Source organism: Zeugodacus cucurbitae, chromosome 2, assembly GCF_028554725.1.
Source record: "Zeugodacus cucurbitae isolate PBARC_wt_2022May chromosome 2, idZeuCucr1.2, whole genome shotgun sequence".
NCBI classification, from domain to species: Eukaryota; Metazoa; Arthropoda; class Insecta; order Diptera; family Tephritidae; genus Zeugodacus; species Zeugodacus cucurbitae.
Genome location: NC_071667.1, coordinates 43,311,755 through 43,332,040, shown reverse-complemented (window position 1 = coordinate 43,332,040; position 20,286 = coordinate 43,311,755). Strand labels below are relative to the sequence as shown.

The 20,286-nt window shown below is 35.3% G+C and overlaps 1 protein-coding gene and 3 non-coding genes across 5 annotated transcripts in view; all 4 read right to left on the bottom strand.

Annotated features, from left to right (window-relative positions):
* Positions 1–171: 171 nt before the first annotated feature.
* Trnak-uuu (transfer RNA lysine (anticodon UUU)) lies at positions 172–244 on the bottom strand. The gene has a single exon. It is a non-coding gene; the product is annotated as a tRNA-Lys (tRNA).
* Positions 245–2,945: 2,701 nt separating this feature from the next.
* Trnak-uuu (transfer RNA lysine (anticodon UUU)) lies at positions 2,946–3,018 on the bottom strand. The gene has a single exon. It is a non-coding gene; the product is annotated as a tRNA-Lys (tRNA).
* Positions 3,019–3,820: 802 nt separating this feature from the next.
* Trnak-uuu (transfer RNA lysine (anticodon UUU)) lies at positions 3,821–3,893 on the bottom strand. Its single transcript has one exon. It is a non-coding gene; the product is annotated as a tRNA-Lys (tRNA).
* An 813-nt stretch (positions 3,894–4,706) lies between these two features.
* Scr (homeotic protein Sex combs reduced) overlaps positions 4,707–20,286 on the bottom strand; it is a 41,832-nt gene continuing 26,252 nt past the window's right edge. For both annotated transcript variants that reach the window (XM_011196319.3, XM_029045450.2), the window contains exon 4: positions 4,707–7,011. In XM_011196319.3, coding sequence (XP_011194621.2) covers positions 6,704–7,011 — 308 coding nt within the window. In that variant the 3' untranslated portion in view covers positions 4,707–6,703. The remainder of the gene's footprint in view (positions 7,012–20,286) is intronic.

The following is a 20,286-nucleotide window of genomic DNA, read 5'->3' as shown; positions in this document are numbered from 1 at the left end:
TCGGTTTCACGAAACAAATTTAAGTGAAAAATAATTTATTTCAATTTCACCATTTGACTTAATTTTTATTTAAATGGAACTTAATTTTCAATTAAAAAATTTCGTGAAACCGGCTGTAAATATTACTTTCTAGAAATATCTAAAATTAAAATACAAAAAAGAAATAATTATCGCCCGAGCAGGGACTTGAACCCTGGACCCTTGGATTAAAAGTCCAATGCTCTACCGACTGAGCTACCCGGGCACATAATATTTTAGTGTCAAATTACATATTTAAGTTTTTCCACCTTCCACCACAGAGCATAATATAAGAACGCTGTGGCAAAGAACGTATACGTTATTATACGTTATTTGACGTTGGCACGTACTTCGCACGTTCTTTGCCCACGTGCATTAAGAATGTCGAAACTATTTTCGATTACGCGACGTGCTCTAGATAGGCGGTAATTGAATACACTGGAACTCGAATCACGATAATCCACAAAAAAACTTCGAGTTAGAAAGACTTCGAGTTATAGAATTTCCACTAAAACACACAATTTTTCAAAAAACTATAAAATATAGATTTATGTACATACGTTAGAACATGTATTCCATAATTTTTTTGTTGCTGTTTGCTGTTGTTTGGTTCTTGACGTCTGTATCCCATGCCTTTGTTATATGATTTATGCAATCCATAAGTGAAATATCATATTTTAGATATAGAGTCCTGGAAGGAAATTTGTATGAAGTTTGACTTCAATTGCCAATTCAAGAATTATGGAGACCTTCGAGTTAGGGAAGTTTGAGTTATGGAAGGAAATTCGGATGAAATTTGATTTTTAAACGGTATTGCCGATTCAAAAGTTCGAGTTATGGACATCTTCGAGTTATAGAAGTGTACCTCTTTTCCTCGAGATAATTGAGAACCAGGGTAGGATTTGGCTTCAACGGAAACGCTGCGTCGCCAACGAAACAATATGGAAATGTTTCATACGACTCGTTCCAAAACGGAGTACTTGGTGGAAGCGGCAAATGGCCTGTTAAAAGTGCCCTTCCAAATTTAGAATGTTGAAAAATAACTTTGAAGAACAAGTTATTGTATAAAGTATTAAGCTATTTTTTTAATAATTAACAATAGGCCCTACCTCCATAGCTTTGATTACCGTAACTTCCACCGCTCGCCGATGTGAAGGTATACTTGTCGTCGCAGGTTGCCGTTAGGACAATATTATAGAACTTTTTGTAGTTGAAATACATGGAGCCAGAGGTTTTTGGGCATGTTATTGCTATATGCTTGCCGTCTATCGCTCTAACCCAGTTCGGCATGTTCCACCTTTCTTTAAAGTCAAGAGCAATGTCTTTATAGTGGGATAATGTTGGTTCGCTAAGATATATGGGTGCAAATTTCTTCCACATTACTTTGCACTTACTTTGGTCTCAAGTATAATCAGGCGTACTGTGCTTTTGTGTGGATGAAAAACTTATCCTCATCCTGGTGCTTCATTTTAAAAAAATGTTTCTGGAAGTACCCATTATTTCTCCGATCTCTATTTATTGGACGAACAGCCCAGAGCCGAAATTGGCTGCCTATCTTACGCTTTTTATAAGCTCGGTAGATATACAAAAATTGCAACTCAAAAAAAAAGTATACAGTCTCAATAACTTTATTGAGCATATTTTCAAAATGATAAACACAATAAATTTGACAACTGTTACGTGATATGTTTGTATAGGCTAATCAGCTTTATGTTTCCTATGCGCTGTTCTGTTATGTTTCGCTGTTCAGACCATAAGCATTGAATTATAGTGTTGTCAGCATTATTTGTCACTATTATTTTGTAACACATTTCCACCTTGGATTGTAGTAACCCGGACGTTACACGTTCAAGAAATTGGTTTCAAGTTGCCACAGACTCACACTTTTTTCTCACTTTTCAAACTTGAAAGCCGTCTTGCTTTCAATTTTTTTAGCCAAGAAGGGTTTCAAGTTGATGATCAAGAAATTGTCAGCTGAGTATAGAGTTCTCCAATAAAGTTGAAATAAGTGAATTATTCCCTTTTACGATTGTACACAAACAGTGCATTGTATGGAACATGAATCTTCCGACGCAATCTACAGCCTACGTCAGGGCTTTCAATTCATATTAATTTTGACGATTAGTTCGTGTGATCAACTTGAAAGCAAGTTCTTTCCCGTGTAACGGCAGCGTAAATATACCTATGTAAATTTGTTCTTTATTACGGATTACATAAGAAAATTAGAAATATCTTACTTTGCAGCAGTCAATAAATGTAATATACATACATATGTCAATAATTTTATTACTATTATATGTACATATGTATATATTATAAGTGAAATCGTACACAATTTTTGTCCGCTTATTGGAGTGGGCGAACATAATTGGAACGTTCAGTGGATAATTTTGTCTTGGTTGTATCTTCCGCTTACAAACGGTAATTAAAATAAAAAATTAGATTAACAGAGATTATACCACAATTAAAGATCAAGAAAATATAGACACATCATCTGTAATGAAATAACAAAATTTTCGCAGAAGCTCGAAACTCGAAAGAAAGAAAGAAAGCTCGAAGTCGACTATTTCTATTATATTCTTCTGTATTGTACTTGATAGTTGAATAATTTTCACTTAAAAATGTAAATTCAAAAGGAAAACTATGAAGAGGACAAACAAACACTCAAATTCAGCAGTAAACTCAAACTCGTACACTTAAAGATTAGACTTTGTATTGCAAGTGCTAAATAAATAAACCTAATTAATAATTTTCTCAATTTATACGAAGTCAATTTAAATATATACTCTTTTGACGTACTGTATATTTAATACCATACAAATTCTGGTTCTAGGTACTTCTTTTCATATTTGGTTCTTGTTTTTAAAATTAATATTTTATGAATTTAATTAATTAATTTATATAATTGATAGTAAAAAATTGACTTACGCCCGAGCAGGGACTTGAACCCTGGACCCTTGGATTAAAAGTCCAATGCTCTACCGACTGAGCTACCCGGGCGACATAAATATTTTTACCACATGCTTTTGTTAACTTGGAAGCAGTTGTGGATGCCATGTAGTAATTACATAAAACCAATCGTTCGCACAATTTGACAACCACTTACCGCAAGTTTCCTTCTTGCCATCTTCTCACCATGGTTGCAACTTTAATAATTAGTTACTAGGTGTGGAATATTTTTCCTGTTTCAAACTGTGTAGTATAAAAATTTTCTAGAGTTTATGGGGTCAGTTCCAACATGTGGATTTCGTAAATAATGGTTCTAAACATTGAATTCGTTTCGAACGAAAAATTTGTCGATACAATCGAAAAATATTAAGTTGAAATCACTGAAACCGTAGCAAAAATCGATCGAATTGAACTCACTTACCGACTCGACAAAATAGTTTCCGCGTTTCATAGATGTCGCTAATTTCGAAATCATTGAAACCGCAAAATCGGATAGTTTATTTAACTTTACACGAGGAGGAGGTCACTGCTAACTGTCACTCCACATATCAGTCGAGGATTTAAAAGGTATTCAAAGTTTTGAATGTTTACAAGTAATTGCAAAAGAAAATATTTGGGATGAGATCTCTACAATGTGTTCCTAATTGAAGTTGAATTTTTCATCATATATGGATAGACAATGGAAACTAGCTAACTGAAATTAGTTTAGGCAATTTTGCAATTATTGTCGATTTCTTCTGGAATTCAACTCAGTTATGTGTCTCAAACGACGCTCTTTCTGTCAATTTCTTTTTTTCTGTTCAATGCGAATGTTTGGAACTTTTAAACATTAAAATGAAAAAAATAATAGACTCGCCCGAGCAGGGACTTGAACCCTGGACCCTTGGATTAAAAGTCCAATGCTCTACCGACTGAGCTACCCGGGCACATACATGATTAACCGTCAAGTAACTGTTTTCTCCACCACCTCACCCCACCCTTCTCACCCGATCAAGGAATAAGCAGTCATGTAATGACAAAGCTTATATTTTTTAAAATGTTTTATTAATTTTGTTCTTTTTGAATTTTTTAATCTATGCTTATCTTAGTTATATACGTATTGCGTTACTATAATCTTATATTTAATCGTATACTTATTTGTATTGCGCACTACATCCGGGGCAATTGTTTTATCTAAATACATGCACATCTATGAGTGTGTGTGTGTGTATGTACGCATATTACATAATACATATGTGTAGGTACATATGGAAATACAAACTGAAGTCATACATATTGTCAGTGTTTTCACTGACAAATTGTTTGTGAGATTTATTATGTAACTATTACATTTAATTTCTTTACATGGAATGCAGCATTCTTATACAAATTGTGTTGATATCTGTGTACATACATTTAAGACTCACTTAGACATCCTATCGTAATCGATATATGTGTATATGTATTAATCGCTATTTATACTGATATTGCAAATCTCTTACTAAACTAAGATTAAACGACTTTACTGTAGAAATAAAAATCGCTATACAAACAATTTGCGCTAAAATGATTTACATTATCTTTTTAAAATTAATCATATTTTAACTAAATTACTTATGGATGAAGCAATATTTTCAATTTGTTTTAGACTACCTCCATATACGTTTGATACGAATGCACTAACATTATCATTACAGGGGAATACAATTGGACGCCCACTTGTGTACATGGTTGTACATTTATATGTAGCTACGTATGTAAGTATGTATCGTTACAAATGCCTTTGCAAGTAGAGTGTGAAGTTTGAAGTTTAAGTAAAAATATATATTTTTATAATTTCCATGTGAGTCTGGTGTTGCGCCAAAGTAAATAAAGTTTTCATGTTTGGAAACTTCATATTTGCTAATAAGACTAATAACAAACGAAATAAGAATAATATCAAAAATTTACACAAGAGCAAAATTTATGATTTCTTGCAAAAGTTTATAGGTTTCAATATCAGTACAGATTTGTATTTGCAGTAGGTGTTTAACTTGTGTCTTATTGACTACTAAAAATGTCCTGTTTTCCCCGAATTTGTTTTGTTATTGGGTTATAAATTAATGTTTATTATTAATAAAAGTTTTCTAAAATCACGTGCTAGTTAAGTTCAGTTGCAAATTTTGCTAGTGCCCGGAAATGCTTAAAAGTTCAGAGTCAACAAAAACAATGTAAAGCTATATTATAAAAAATTCAAAATTCAAACAGATAATTTTAATATATACAAACATGAACATAATTTTACATGACAAACATATGATTTGTACAAAGATGAGTACGCTAACAAATAATAATATTTTTAATATAGTGCTATTGTGTATTTTAATTATGGTATTATATTTGTATTAAATGAAATTAAGTACTGTTGCGCATTCAACAAGATTTTGTCTCTTCAAAAGTTGTCGCAACACCTTTCAACATTTCAACAATTCTCAAGTGTTTTTTGAATCGCTGAAGTTTGAGAGGTGCTGAGGTGCTGAGGCTAATATGATCAGAAAACATAAAACAAAAAAATAACCAAAAAAGTTTCTGAGACAGTTTGTGGAGTACTGTATTAGTCTGTACAATGTTTGGAGATTAAACTACATTTACACTAAATTCAGCACTGCCGCCGATGCCAAAGCATTTTTTGCCCTTCACTAATAAATAAAATACAAATACATATGTTTGATAAAACATTTTTCGAATATTTAAAATTTCGAATTCTATCATTCACCTCAGTAATTGAGCGGACGGCAGTGCTGATTGTTTACTTAGAACTAGTTGCTTTTCGAATACTGCTTAGAGAATATAGCGGTTTATCATACTGGACGGTTTTCGCAATTTCACGAAAAAGAGGACGAAATGCAAAGTCTTCAGTTTAAAGCTTTGTCAGTCCATTGAGGTACTTATAAATGATAAAGAGAGGAGTTTCAACGTGCACATCACGAATTTACAAGATTCAAAATGAAACGAAAAAACGCTTTGAAATTCCTCTGTTGCTGACCAGTATCATAAACCTGCACGAGCCACTCTCGGAAGTTTCGGCGTTATTTGCCAAATCTCCACGAAAGCCATATTCATATTTAGAGGCTCGTTGCTTGCTTAGCACAAATCAGTTGCATTCAGAAATTATCATCGTTGTTCTTGTTGTTAGCAGTCGCTAGCAGCAGCTACTGCAGCAGTCTCGAAAACATCTACAGTTTTATTGCAACAACAACATTAGCATCTCTCAGCAACAATACATGTTACAACCACCACCAACGATTTCGTCTTTGAACTCCAGTTCTGTCGTTGTTTCTGCATCTTCGCACAAATCTTTTTCTTCGCATAGTTGAAGAATGGGATTACGTTCGGTCTGGTTGATGAGATGATGATGCAGCGAGTGTTGTTCTAAATGTTGTTGCTGGTATTGGTGTTGTTGTTGATGCTCGTGCTCTTGTTGTAGTTGCAATTGCTGTGGATGTTCTCTGAAGATAATTTGAGATCAGAACTCTTGTGGATATTTGACACATTCAGAATTGGAGGCGGCCGCTGAAGCGAACAGTGAATTACCGCCGCCCGTACCGACCCCAACCCCTACGCCGACGCCTGCACCACCGCCCAGGGCCATGCTGGAGTCTTGTGTGTTTTGTGTCTGATATCCGCCAGCTGCTACACTAGCTGCTGCCGCCGTCTGATATGGTTCCTGATACAACTGATTGAGTCTCTAACCAGTACCCGAAAAGTGCCACGCGTCCTATGCACTCAAATGGGCGAATTGTGACGGATGAATATCGAATTGATGGTAAGGGTGACCGTATGGACCCATGTGATATGGTACAATATTCATAGAAGCCATCTTGTGCTCTTTTTTCCATTTCATGCGACGATTCTGGAACCAGATCTTGATCTGTCGTTCGGTGAGGCATAGCGCGTGCGCGATTTCAATGCGCCTTCGGCGGGTCAGGTATCGATTAAAATGAAATTCTTTCTCCAGCTCTAACGTCTGATAGCGGGTATATGAGGTCCGTTGTCGCTTCGTCTCGCCATTGGCATTAACAGTACCTGCAATGAAAAACGAAAATGTAATCAAGTCATGAAATGCATAGAATGTAAAGGAGTGGAACAATAACAAAATAACAAAAAAAAAACAGTCAACTTGATCTGGTGAGTGACTAAAATGAGTCAGATTAAGATCGCTTGCAAAATAAGCCGGAATGAGTTCGTGAGATACTCAGTATGATTTTATTATTACAGTTATTTATTGAATACGAGTATTTAAGGTAGAAGCTGAAATTGATGTTATACCTTTATGAGCTAAGTGAAACGACCCTAAACAGTTACAAACGACACTTGTCAACTTTCCCAGCATTTAATTGGAAACAAAGGGATTGCAATCCATATACGTTTCTACAGTCGTGTGAGTGCACTTTTGTTTGCAGAAGCTCTTGACTACACTTAATAATGGCAACAGTTTTCAGCCTTGTTTGTGATATTGACTCACTGCCACACATTTTTTAAATACTGTTGCATTTCTTTAAGTTAAATTCTTTGCCCTTAACGTCCGTTTGCCTCATTGCGTATTCGTTATTATTCTTGTGCTTATTGTTCCGGGGGTTTCATTCCACAATTACATATTGCATTTTTCTTTTCACAGATGCTTCCACCCCGATTAAAAAGCCAAACTTATGTGTGTAGGTAATGCTTCACTAAATGGTAATTTCTTGTAAATATAAATTGAAGTGAAAAACAAAAATAAAGAAATAAAAATAGTTGGCTACATTGCCACACTTCACGCCCCCTCATTAGAGTTGACGCGTCTTGTCCGCTTCTTATAGCGTACCAACAATAATAATAAAGCCGGTAAAAATCGACATTATCAGCCGCACGAGCGACTGTAGCTCTACGGCAAATCTATGCCATCACCAACAATTGGTTTACAGTGTTGTTGTTGTTTTGTGCTTGTTCATCGATGTATGTATGTATGTAGTTGGAAAACTATGAAAACTTAAACAGCAATCAAGTCTTGGGTCTAAATTGCACATTGACACGTGATTTTTTATGAAAAGCGCATCGTGTCCAAAGACGCGATACCGTAAAGCATAAATCGGGTGGTGAGCGCCCATCTCATGGCTCTTTGCCGTCCTTTCATCTGACAATCTGTTGTACTTTTGGGTAGACGGCTTATGTTAGTCTGACTGTCATATGAGTGGAATAGTAATGTTTTCAGTACTATTCTATATTAAATTTTGTACAAAGTCAAAATTGACAAAACTAGCTAAACTGTATTGCACACATTGGTGTAGGTCTAGACAAGTATGCACCGAAAGGTTGTATTCGTTTCGCTACTTTAGATCAATTTAGAGAATGAGTGATTGTCATTGGTGCGATGAAGCGCTGACTTCCGCAGGGGTGTATTTCCGATAAAGAATTCTAATTGTCGATTACTCAAATGGCAGTGAACGCCTGCTTACGCCTTCGAAACACCTCTGTATGAGTGTGTTATATAAAGAGCAAAATAGTAAAAAAATATAAATGAAATGATAGTCAAAACAGCTAGTTAGTAAATGGAACCAAAATAAATCGGGCATGAATAAGATGTGCAAATAGAAAATTGTTCATTATTATTATATTAAGTTATTTCGACAATATTTTATATAGTTCAATAGTTTCCCCAATTTAAGCCGACGCTTTTTCAACTGTATGATAACTGTAATGGATTACTCTAGTACGAAGTGTAAGTATAAATGCGTCTCTGTTTATAAAAAATCAATAACAAGCTGACAACGGTGTTGGTTTTGTAAATACCATGAAATAGCCTTGAAACGGCCAGCTTCTCACATGTGGGAATAATCAACGTACATATGTATATTTGTATGTAAATATGTGCGTCTGAATGTTTCTGGACTTTGTTTTGACGCCAAACCGCCAAACATGTCGAAGCATATCAATCAAAGAGAAAATCTAAATGGAATTTCCGATTAAACTTAAAATTAATTACCACTCATTTAATTAAGGTGCATTTGAGTGTGGCAACCGCATCACGTGTATACATACATATGTACATATACACCTTACGGACATGTGTAACGTGCAGAAAAACAGACGATTAAAGAGAGGAGCAAACGAAATTAACGCACACGCCTCTATTGCGTTGAATTACTCGCTTTTATGCACTACTGCACATACCTAAACACAGCCATACAAATTCATGCTTTTTTTTTGCTTTTATAAAAAGACATGTGCGGTGAGATGTCAAAGAGCGCGCCAAAAATAGTAAATGGAAATGGAAAAAGAGAGAACGAAAGTGGAAATATTGGTCGTACTTTATATTGATAGAACATATGCCCCAGCCGGCATATATGTAGATATATACACAAGTATAGTATGTACATATATGTATGTATGTCTATGTGAAGGGGTTAAAACTAATGACCAAGTCAGCAACGTGTAGACAGTAACCAGACGCTTGGCAAAACAACCGTCAAGCAGACAGAAGCAGAAAGCGGAAGATTGACAACAACTTCAGTGGTCACAATCAGCAGGAGCGTCTACATATTTACTTGTGGTATGTGGTATGTGGCGTGCACAAATACTACAAGTTCATCACTCATTCGCAGTTGTGCGCCGGAACTGATGAATATACGTTCGCAGTCAAATCTGCATACATATCTACATATATATATATGAGCATATATAGAAGGTAGTTTTAACTGACAGCAGCCTATTTCTATTCACTAACGAAATTGGAAATATTTAAAAATTTAAAATATTTTTTAGGAATCCTTAATTATTCCGTAAATATAAAATATTATATACCGTAAATATAAAATATATAATAATAAATACGACTTTCATAAATGTAACCGATCGCCTTATTGAAGCAATTAACTTATGGCATAATCTTAATCTTTAAGATCCTCAGTTCCAAATGAATACATTAATTTATATCTATTTGAACCTTCAATAAAATATTTTAGTTTTTGCTATCGATTTTCATATAGTATCAATGATGAACGGTTCGAAAAGGAATCATGCAAATCCCGTTACATTCAACTTAAAGTCTATTTATTGCGAAACACTTAAAGCGTTAAAATAAATTGACTGTAATGTGAGACCACTGCCACCAACACATTGTGAGTGGCAGCGTCCAATTCACTGAGCGCTCTGCGAGAGTTCCGCCAAAACGGTGTAAGCATTAGACAAACTGTCAGTTAGGTTTTCAAAAATTATTGAAAAACTAATATTTCTTGTTTTCCATTAAAAGTTTTCATTTTTTCACACAAGCATACACCTGAGTTGTGTGTGCATAAGTACACACATGAAAGTTTGTGCGGATTATTGCATTGTTATATTGTTGTTATGACCACAATAGTTGGCGTAAATGGACGTGACAGGTAACCCGCTTGGTGGCAAATTTACCTTTATATACTCTGATCCTGCAGATACATATACATACACACATATATGATTGCAGACAATACAGGAGCGTAAAATAGTAGAATATTATGCGGTAAGAGTAAAAGTTAGTAGACGTTTGCGATTTAATATTCATCTTGTTGTACAAAGTGCGGCTTCAGTTTTTTAATAAAGTAAAGATTCTTCGATTGTAGGGCATACATAAATCAATAAAATGAATCAAGAAACTTCCGTCTTGATACACTGTTAATGCAATATATTATTTAATTTGAAGTGGTCCAAAGTCGGTGGTGTACAATAAAAATGAATTGGAGGTCCATTGAATTGCAATTTCAAATTATATTTATTTAATTAAACAATTTAACGCGATCTCACATAGAACTAATAACGATGATCAAAAAAAAATCTAAAAGCAACTGTTAAAAGTGCGTTAATACCAACGATTATTATAAAATAAACAAAAACCAAATATTAAAATGTATGTACATATATATCATGCTCTAAAGATGTGTAGCTTGAGATCATAGCATGTGTGAAATATCAGGCGCTAAGTAATTTGTTATAGCCTATTGCCAATGGTTGCAAAACAAATCTGTCATTAACAATCGTTGCCGCTGTACTCAAAGACGCATGATACGACTCAGAAGACGATGCAGCAATAGGCAAAGTCATCATAGCATCGCAGCCGCATAGCCGCTCAGCACCTGGCTTTTTATGTCACACCATGCGCTGTGCATGCTGTTGCTTTTCTGACAGCGTCAATGTCCATTTCAAACGTTTTACAACTTTGTCCCCATTTCGTAAATACCATAGGACAGAATGTGTGAAACTATATTATATTAGGGCAGCGTCTGCCTGACGCGTGCATATTTGCCAGCACGCCTTGGTGAAAGAGACCGAAAAGTTTACTATGACGCACTCTCTTATTTTAATAATGAAAGGGAGAGTATCCACATCCTCTTATAATTGGCGCCTATTCGGTTGAACCATTTTTTTTCATAAAAATCTATATGTATAAATGCTCCTTTAGATATTCAAAGGCTTGCCAAGGTCCAAGGTCGCATTTAAATACGAAAATGCTCAGTCGTAAGTGTTGTAAATGAAGAGTGCCATAACTTCAGTAAAAAATTGTGTAAGTTTTACCGCAGAAGTTCACATGAACTTGTGTTTTCGTGCAAGACAAGTGGCCAGCCGAATGCAACTCCACAAAACTGACAGCAGATTAACATATCAGTTGACAGTTTTTGTCTAAAACTTCTGATCCGGTCGTAACATATGCAAAATTCGTACACATATGAAAATTTATAAAGTGACACAAGACAATGCCAAACCGCGACAACAACAACAATGTGATGCTCAGCAAAAAGTTGACAGGCCGCAATGCCTTCGTGTCTTCTTCGAATAGCCAACAGTAAGAGTAAGTACAAAAACGATATTATAGAGCAAATGCGCTTGATTTGTGTATAGCTTTTGGCAGCGTTTGGTACACAATTTCTTCATATGCTGACGGCCCGCAGCCAGCATTCAACGGTGGATCACAGCATCCGTTTAGTGATCGGATTGTCCGGGATCAGTTTTTACCTTGAATTCACCAGCTGTGTTGTGTGGCAACACTTGTTAGCGACTCTTTGTGGAATGCAATGTATATGATGGGCGTAAAAGAGTTGGGGCGTGCAGACGGCAGCGAGAATTGGCAATTCAAATTTAAAATTGTATTTTTGTACACTTCGGTGGTGAATGCACATCTTGAGGAATTTCTGAATGGTATGCAAAATAACACGAATATCGACAACGATGATGACAGCCAATGTAACGTATTGAGTGACACGGAATTAGCATATGATAAACGTTGATAAAAAAGTTATCCATATTAAGGGACTACGTAAAAAATCACTATATATGTTTTTTACAAGAAATTGTTTTTATTAAATGTCTAAAACACAACAAACCCAGTAATTTATAGATTGTGTTATACTTTTACCAGTATAGTATAGTCGAGTCTACACATGAATGGTAGAGCAACTTAAAGAGTTACAGGTCAAGTCGCTCTTAAAGATATTAGATTTTAAATTCTACGGGGTTTTCCTAGACTATTTGAAATTATTTCAGTTTAAAAATTCATATTTTGGGAGTTCCGTTGAGGTTTTACGGTTTGCAGTAGGATAGTTAGCTGGGCTCATGTAAGTACCGCCCTAATATTTTTTCGCTCGAAATTCGATAGTGTCGAATTGAATCGCTTCAGCAGTTTTGCGATGGGTTCGAGACGTTTCAACGATTGCGTAAACCAACTAAAACTTTAACTTTTTGATAAAACAAAGAACATGGCTATAATTATCCAATAGTGATCTCTTAACCGAGAATCAGCCATAAAATCTAACCCTAATATTCTGGTGGACGAAATCGACGCACAACATTGCTCAATAATGAGTATGCTGATTTCCTTCGTCTCAATTTCAAATATCCTTATTCCTATTTGTCGGTGCCAGCCTTAGCCAGTACTTCATTACTTTTGTTTAATTGGAAAGTTGATTTTCTTCATATTTGCAAGTCGTACTTACTTCATATGTGTCTTCAATGTTTTTTATATTTAAGAATATATAATATACATTATGCATACATGTGTATGTAAAATGGCTATTCATCGGCATTTAATTGCAATTTACTTTAATTGACAAACAAATTGCATTATGAATGTTTTTTGTAAAAATTTTGCGGTATTTATTACTTAGCTGTTTACTTCATATTAAGGTGTATAAGTGTAAGTAAGTACTTAACAACAAAGTGATACAACAAAAAGCAACAACAAAAAGTCGTATCGTAAAGAAATGAATAGAAACATCGTCAGCGAACGTGGCAGTTCGTTTGGTGATCGTAAATAAAAAAACTGCAGGTAGACTGTCACTTTTGCTTGTAATTGTCATTTGTCAGAAGTGGTGATATCTACAAAACTTTAACATTAAGCAATGCGCATTGCAGTGAATGTTTTCATTCTTGTTAGTATAGTGTTGGAAGAAAATATACATACGTACGAGTAAAAAATTGTCTACTGTATATGCACTTATGAATGCAATGCAATGTGAGCTCCATTGTCATTGTCATTTCATAGTCGCAACGGCGAACGTCGTGTGGGGCCCATAAGTGCTGCAGTATTTGGGAAGATTGAATGCAAATATCCGACTGTTGGACAGTTAGTTAATCCATCGATTCGCAAGACGTGTTTAGCGCATTTATTCAGTGATGTCAGATGAACGACGTCGTGCTCACTTCAGCGTTTACATATCAGAATTAGGAATGTTTTTAAATTCGTGAAATAATTATTTCATAAATCGATTAAAGCAAAACAATACATTTGATAGAAGATAGAAACATCTCAAATATATTTATGAATGAAAATATGGTAAAAAGTGTATCATGCCCATTATAATTCTTTATAAAATAGTATTATTATTGGTATAAAATTGTGTTTGTACATCATTCCTCATGTTCCTTAGCTCGATCACATTACGCGATCATAAATCACTTTACTTCCGACCTGACCACGCGACCACAACCCAACCTCATAGCATCAACCTCTGCAAGCATCACTGGCATTCGAAAAACAACAATTTCAAGAAAAACAATAAATAACACAAATCACAAGAGGTGGCATGAATGTCACAACGAGAGCTAGAGTCCATCACTCACCTTCGAACTGGTCAAATTGGCCTAAAGAAACTGTAAACAGTTTTAATGTAACGGATTAAATAATTCCGACCATTTATATTACATCATTTTTTGGACCTCTATATTTGTATGTATATTCATTGTTTTTATTTATTGGTTGAACTTTTCAGTTCTTATTGAAATTAAAAGTTTTTGCTAAACGATTTGTTTACGCACTTAAACTCGCTAAATATGAATGTTTTATTCAATAAACATTTTAGTTTACTTTCAAAATCCATAAATAAATCAGAGCATGTGGTTTTTTGTGCTGTGCAGTTTTTAAGTGCGTGGAGCTGAATCAGAGAGTAGTGGTGGCTGGAGGATACGTGATATGTGGTTGCGACACGCATGAGCAGAGCTGGATGAAATAAATCTTCAAGCTATGTGCATTGGGAATCAGTAGGACCCCATAACAAACGGCCACAAAGTAAATACATTCGGCATAAAAATGGAAAGACGACGACGGGCAAAGTTATTCTTTAAATATCAGCGAGATTTTGGTTGATTTGAGCGCGGCGACCACTGTGCTGTGAAGGCAACACAGTCGGCAGCAAATAACATAAATATTCAAGTTGAAGATGTAGATTGCGGTGCTGAAATGGCATTGTGCGTTTGTTCGAGGAAGGTGTTGGTGGGGTCGACGGCGAACAAATTGGTGGCAGCAAGCAGCATCGGGTTAATTTCTTTCGGAAAAAGAAAATTAATCAAATCGTATGAGAAGTTCGTGTCATGATAAATGATTCTTATTGAAGTGAGGCGACATGATGCGACAAATGATATTACGATTGCTATGGCCAAAGGCGTTAAACTCTCCGAGGGTTTGTTTAATACGCACAAGCTCATGAGGCACTCGAAGTCTTACTGAACGCCACTCGTATGCATGTACGCTTGTGTGTTTCACTTTACAATATGTGCAGAGTTTGTGTAAGCGCTTAAAGCTCAAAGTGTAAACAAGAGGGCACGAACTTACTGTGGAGAATGTGGTATATATGGTTGTGTGCATGTGCACATGCAGTGTTTGTGCAACAGGTGGAAGCTGTAGATTGGAAATACACCCACAAATGCTGCGTTTTTGGTGTATACAATGTTTACTTTTAATAGCAATTGAGAAACGTTTTATTAAAAAACAATTGCAGCAAAAGTGGAGTATCTTAACGAAGTGTTGGTGTTGTTAAGTGAGTGGAAATATTTGCCGTATATTCAATCATTAATCAAATGCTCTTGAAAAGATGTTATTAGTGTCCGCAAATGGTAAATGAATTTCGAGAATTCTGACATTGCAAACACGACAAGTGTAAGTGAAAAGTGTAACATGCAAACAATGGACAATGGCAACGTTGACTGCCATTGCCCCAGTCAACACATTTCGCACCCACAAAATTAGGAAATTCCACAACTTCCCCAACCTTTAGAACATGTGGTACTGCCATTTTTGGCTTTGCATTTCCGCCTATTTTAAATTTAATAGGTTGATTCACAATATATTGCATTTGCTGTTACATAATATCGTGCAAAGTAAGTACAATGTATGAAAATTTGTTTTTTTATCTTTTTTGTTTTTTTTTTTCTATAATCAGTACTTGATCTAACATCGAAATTTGCTAATTACATATGGACATACATATATATGGTTATATAATTTTTTTATTGTATTTCAACGATTTTATTGTGAAATTGAGTAGGCTTCTGCGCTTTTTTCTTTCTCATAAATAACAATTTAGAATTTGTTAAACCGAACACCATATATCGTGAATGAACCTAATATTCCGCTTTGCATGTTTTTTTCTGGGTGTTCTATTGTTTTTTGGGTGCCCTTTTGAGTTTTCTTTTCAGCAATGTTTGTGTTTGGCGCTAAGTTTTCGATGAAAAATGGAAATTATGTCAGAAAGTAAATTGATTGTTTCGCTGTAAAGCGTGTTTCTCTAAAATTTCTATGCATGTGCCTTTACAACAACAAGATACAGTGTGTAGATGTCAAAGGAAATGTGCTTCAAAATAATATGAAACAAAATTGTGCAATTAAAATATTAGTATTTCTTGTAGAAATTAAATTTTTATATGTTGTATTTACTCTAAATATCTAGAAAATACTACATAGCTAACTTATTAAAAACTTCTTTCTTTAACTGAATACTTTTTTTAGTAGTTCATATTATTGGTATTATTAGGATTTTTGCCCGTCCATCTGTAGTTTTACACATTTAAGTTATGTGAAAAAGAAGCAAGTAAATTTAAACTAAAACACTGTACTACGGTAAAATTTAATAAAACCTATTATAAATAGTGTTCCTTTGGCACACACATTTTCTTTGTTTGTAGGACTTCTGGGCTTTTGAGCTTGTGCTCTAAGAAATTTCAGCTGTTCAGTCAAGTGAAATGACGTCACATGTTGACTGTGCGGTACAGCTGATGTACGCTTCGGTAGAAGCATTAAGCTCTACCAACTTCGCATGTGGCATTTGCATTGTATTGGCTTATAAGGTTTCTTTAAAGTTACTTGATATTCTTCTTTCAATGACAGTTCATAATTGCAATTTCGAACCATATTGAGGTTTTGTACACCATATGAATGTATGTATATTCAAGTACGCGGTAGGTGGTGCTGATTGCAAACTCGTCTACTACGTCTTGGAGTCTTCTTTTTTATAGCACCAGTGTCTTTGTATTGTTTGCTCCATTGTTACACATTTTCAAAGTCGTTTTGTTGGTGTTGAAAAGTAGATAAACGTTTTTGGTGCAAATGGAAATCACAATTAACAACACTAACTTTTGAGAAAGGACCATAAGCTGTTCATACATATAAATATATTTGGCTGAATACACTTACTTATGTACACACTTACTTCGCTCATCTTTTACCTTCAACTTCAAATATTAGTTGGGAGCGCTGATCTGCGCTGGTGGATACTGTTGTAGCTATATATGATATGGCTTTAACCAATGAACCATTGGTGGAGTGGCGTAAGCGCGTTCGTTCCGCTTCGCGCTTCATTAAAGGGCGGGCGGATGCGCACAGTGTGGTGTTGCTATGTGATCATTGTTGTTGGCGTTGGCTTTTTACAGATCTGTGTAACAACAACAAATTTCCACATGCGAGCCTGACTTACTTTGCAGAAGTGAGATTATATAAAGACAAAAAAAATAAACAAAATACCAAAAAGCGAAAGCAAAGAATAACTAGTATAATGCGTAAATAAAAAAAAATCAAAGCATCTTTTGTGGTGCGCAAAGTTGAAGATGGGCGCGAGTCTCTGTTCTGTTCGAGGCAAACACGTACGCGGTAAATGATCGCATATTTTTTGTATCTTTTATACGTTTAAGATTTTTTAAGTTTGACATGTAGCGCTAGCGGCCATATTGGATGTATCTTGCTAGTCTATATGTATATGTGGGCTTAAATGAATACCTACACACTTCTGTATGTATATTGTGTACAAGCCTCTGTTGGCTTGTTGCTTTGCATTGCTAAAAACTACTAGTCGCATGTGGCAATCTGTTTAGCTCTTAGTCATGTTATGAATTTATCTATTTTTGGTAATCGTTAAATGTCTGTTTTATGAAAATTCAATTCGGCTACCAGCATTCCTTAATCCGCTTACGTAGAATAACTGAGATTTGCATATTAATAATAGCCGGATGTTGTAAACATCGGCACACAAATAATACCATACAGCTCTTAACTATTATTTAATAAGTTTGATTTGTTGGTAAGACCACAACAATAGTTTGCATATTCATGATACAAGTCAAAGGGAATCTCCTATTCGATTAATAATTTCTATTATTATTAAATTGTTATCTTTTATCAAAAATAAATTAAATCGCAGTAACAGATCAATCCACATAAGTAATTTGAGAGTAAGCGTTAAAATGACGTCAAAAGTTTTACAGCAGCAAAATAACCTTTTGTAATTCGCGTCAGGCGCAGGCATCCTACAGGATAACTATTCCTCATGGACTACAAGACGATACTCAATCTGGTATCGCAAAGTACCAAAACTGATTTATGTGTGGCTTATTGGTCTCTAACCTAACCTAACCTAAAATAAGTTCCTAAAAATTAAATATATTTTTTCTTAAATATTTATTTACTTATTATTCGCTTACTGAAAAAAATTCTGGTTCTACTTCATTACATGTAGTCGGTCCTATGTGCATTGCATATTTTCTAAATCTCATGAAACATAATAGTGATATGAATAGTTCATCCCTCAGATCAGATATGGGCACCTCCTGGAGGATTGCGTTATCAACTAAAAGACATCGGATTATGTAATATCAAAAACTGAACATTGAAAAAAAAAATGAATTTAAAACAGTTATTGATAGAAAAATGCAACTATCTATGCAATATAAGTGCCGCGTCTGCATCTCTGATCAGAATCTCTGCTGAAGCCATTGAAGACTTCAATTGATATTTATTTTTTGCAGATATGCCAATCGTACTTCTTCGTATTTTGTGTGCTGGTGACGAAAAGATATTTATCACAATTACGACACCCGCCAGGCAGAAAAAAATGCTCCGACCAAACGCCATGAGCAAATATATAATTTTGTGAATATTATTAATGACAAATCAATGAATGCGTTGACTACAAGCTTTATGGCGAGCATAAAAAGTTCACTTCCTTCGACATAAAGTGTGCGCAACTTTCTTGCCTGGAAGTTTTCATTGTGGTCAATATTTCCAATTTGATTGATTGCATAGCGGTGCACCACATTGCAGAATCGCTGTTGGGGTATCTACAGATTATAGTGGCTGCGCGTTGACGTTGATGTAACCATTAGTTTGCATGTGTGCATGCTGGTATGGGTCACTGTCTTTCATTAAGAGGCGAAAGAAGTGGACAGAAGCGCAATTTTCGGTGGCTCCAAAGAAAGCTAAAAAACGAAATGTTTGCAAGAAAAATGGCTTCGACGAGCTCCTTTTCTGAGTGGCGCTTAATGAATATGGTGCACTAAGGTGTGTTCATTCAACTGTATGGGCGGTGGGGCGGCAGGGAGAAGAGAGAACAGGACTCCCATTAAAATTACTCAGCAGTCGCTACTTTAATTCGGCACTGTGCAAACGTTGTTGTAGTGTTTGCCTTTAAATTGCTTATTGTGTTTTTTGCTCATTTGCCAAGATCAGACTCTTCTTGTAGCGCAATTTAATTAAACAACTTGAGCAAGTAGCCGAACAGGTTCCGCGATGCAAGAATCAGTGGATTGTGAGCAAAGTAAATATCATGCTAAGTGACTTTAATGCGTGGTGTACACGTTGGCAAGGTATGCGTGTCAGCGATATACATATGTACGTAAATATAGCCGGCAGCGATATTAGTAGTATTAAACCCGGTACAACTAGTCAGCCGACTGTCTCTTTGTAAATGTTTTTGAAGACCATTTTTGGATGGTATACTTCGAAAGTTTATTTAATATTCTAGTACTCAACTTTTAATCAATCGCTTCATATTAGTTAATCCTTAGCAATATGTACAGAACTACTTATGGTCTTTATTATTTGAAATCTTCATTTACTATAAAGTTTAAATTATGATTTTGATGACATTTAGTTTTGTGAGGTGTGCTTCAAAGCGAAGCACAGTTTCCTCATGTGCAATTGTTCCTCACTTTTCGCCGCGTGAAATAAGGGTTAACGCAGTAGTGTACTGTTGGAGAGCAAAGTTTGGAACAGGTACCACTGCTTTTACATAATTCTTGAATAAACACTTATGTATAGTATATAAATAATACATTGATAAAATGAAGTTCAGCTTGAATTGCTGAACAAGTGAGCTCCCTACTCGGAAGCCCCATAATTATGTAAGGTGGTCATTTAGAATTAAACTCTTTATACAACGCTTTGCACGGCATGTCAGCGGCAACTACACTCTTTATGAACTTTCAGGCATTTACTCTTAAATACATAAATGCATGTTCCCCTACGTGTACATATGAAGAGTAATTATGTAGCGGTGTTCACTGTGTTAAACGTACATATATGTACATACTATACTATACATATGTGCATGCAGGGCTGTCTAAACTGAAATTGTATAGCCGTTTAATAGCGCGCTTTGCACAGGAGTTTCGTACAGGTTTTCTCAAAAGCTTGGACCGACTTTGACGTTCTCCTTAAAGGAAATATAGACGGTAATTATCTTTGGCGTAAATGCGCACATAAATTATGTGAAAAAATATGTATTCACATTAAAATCGTATGCAGATACAACTGCG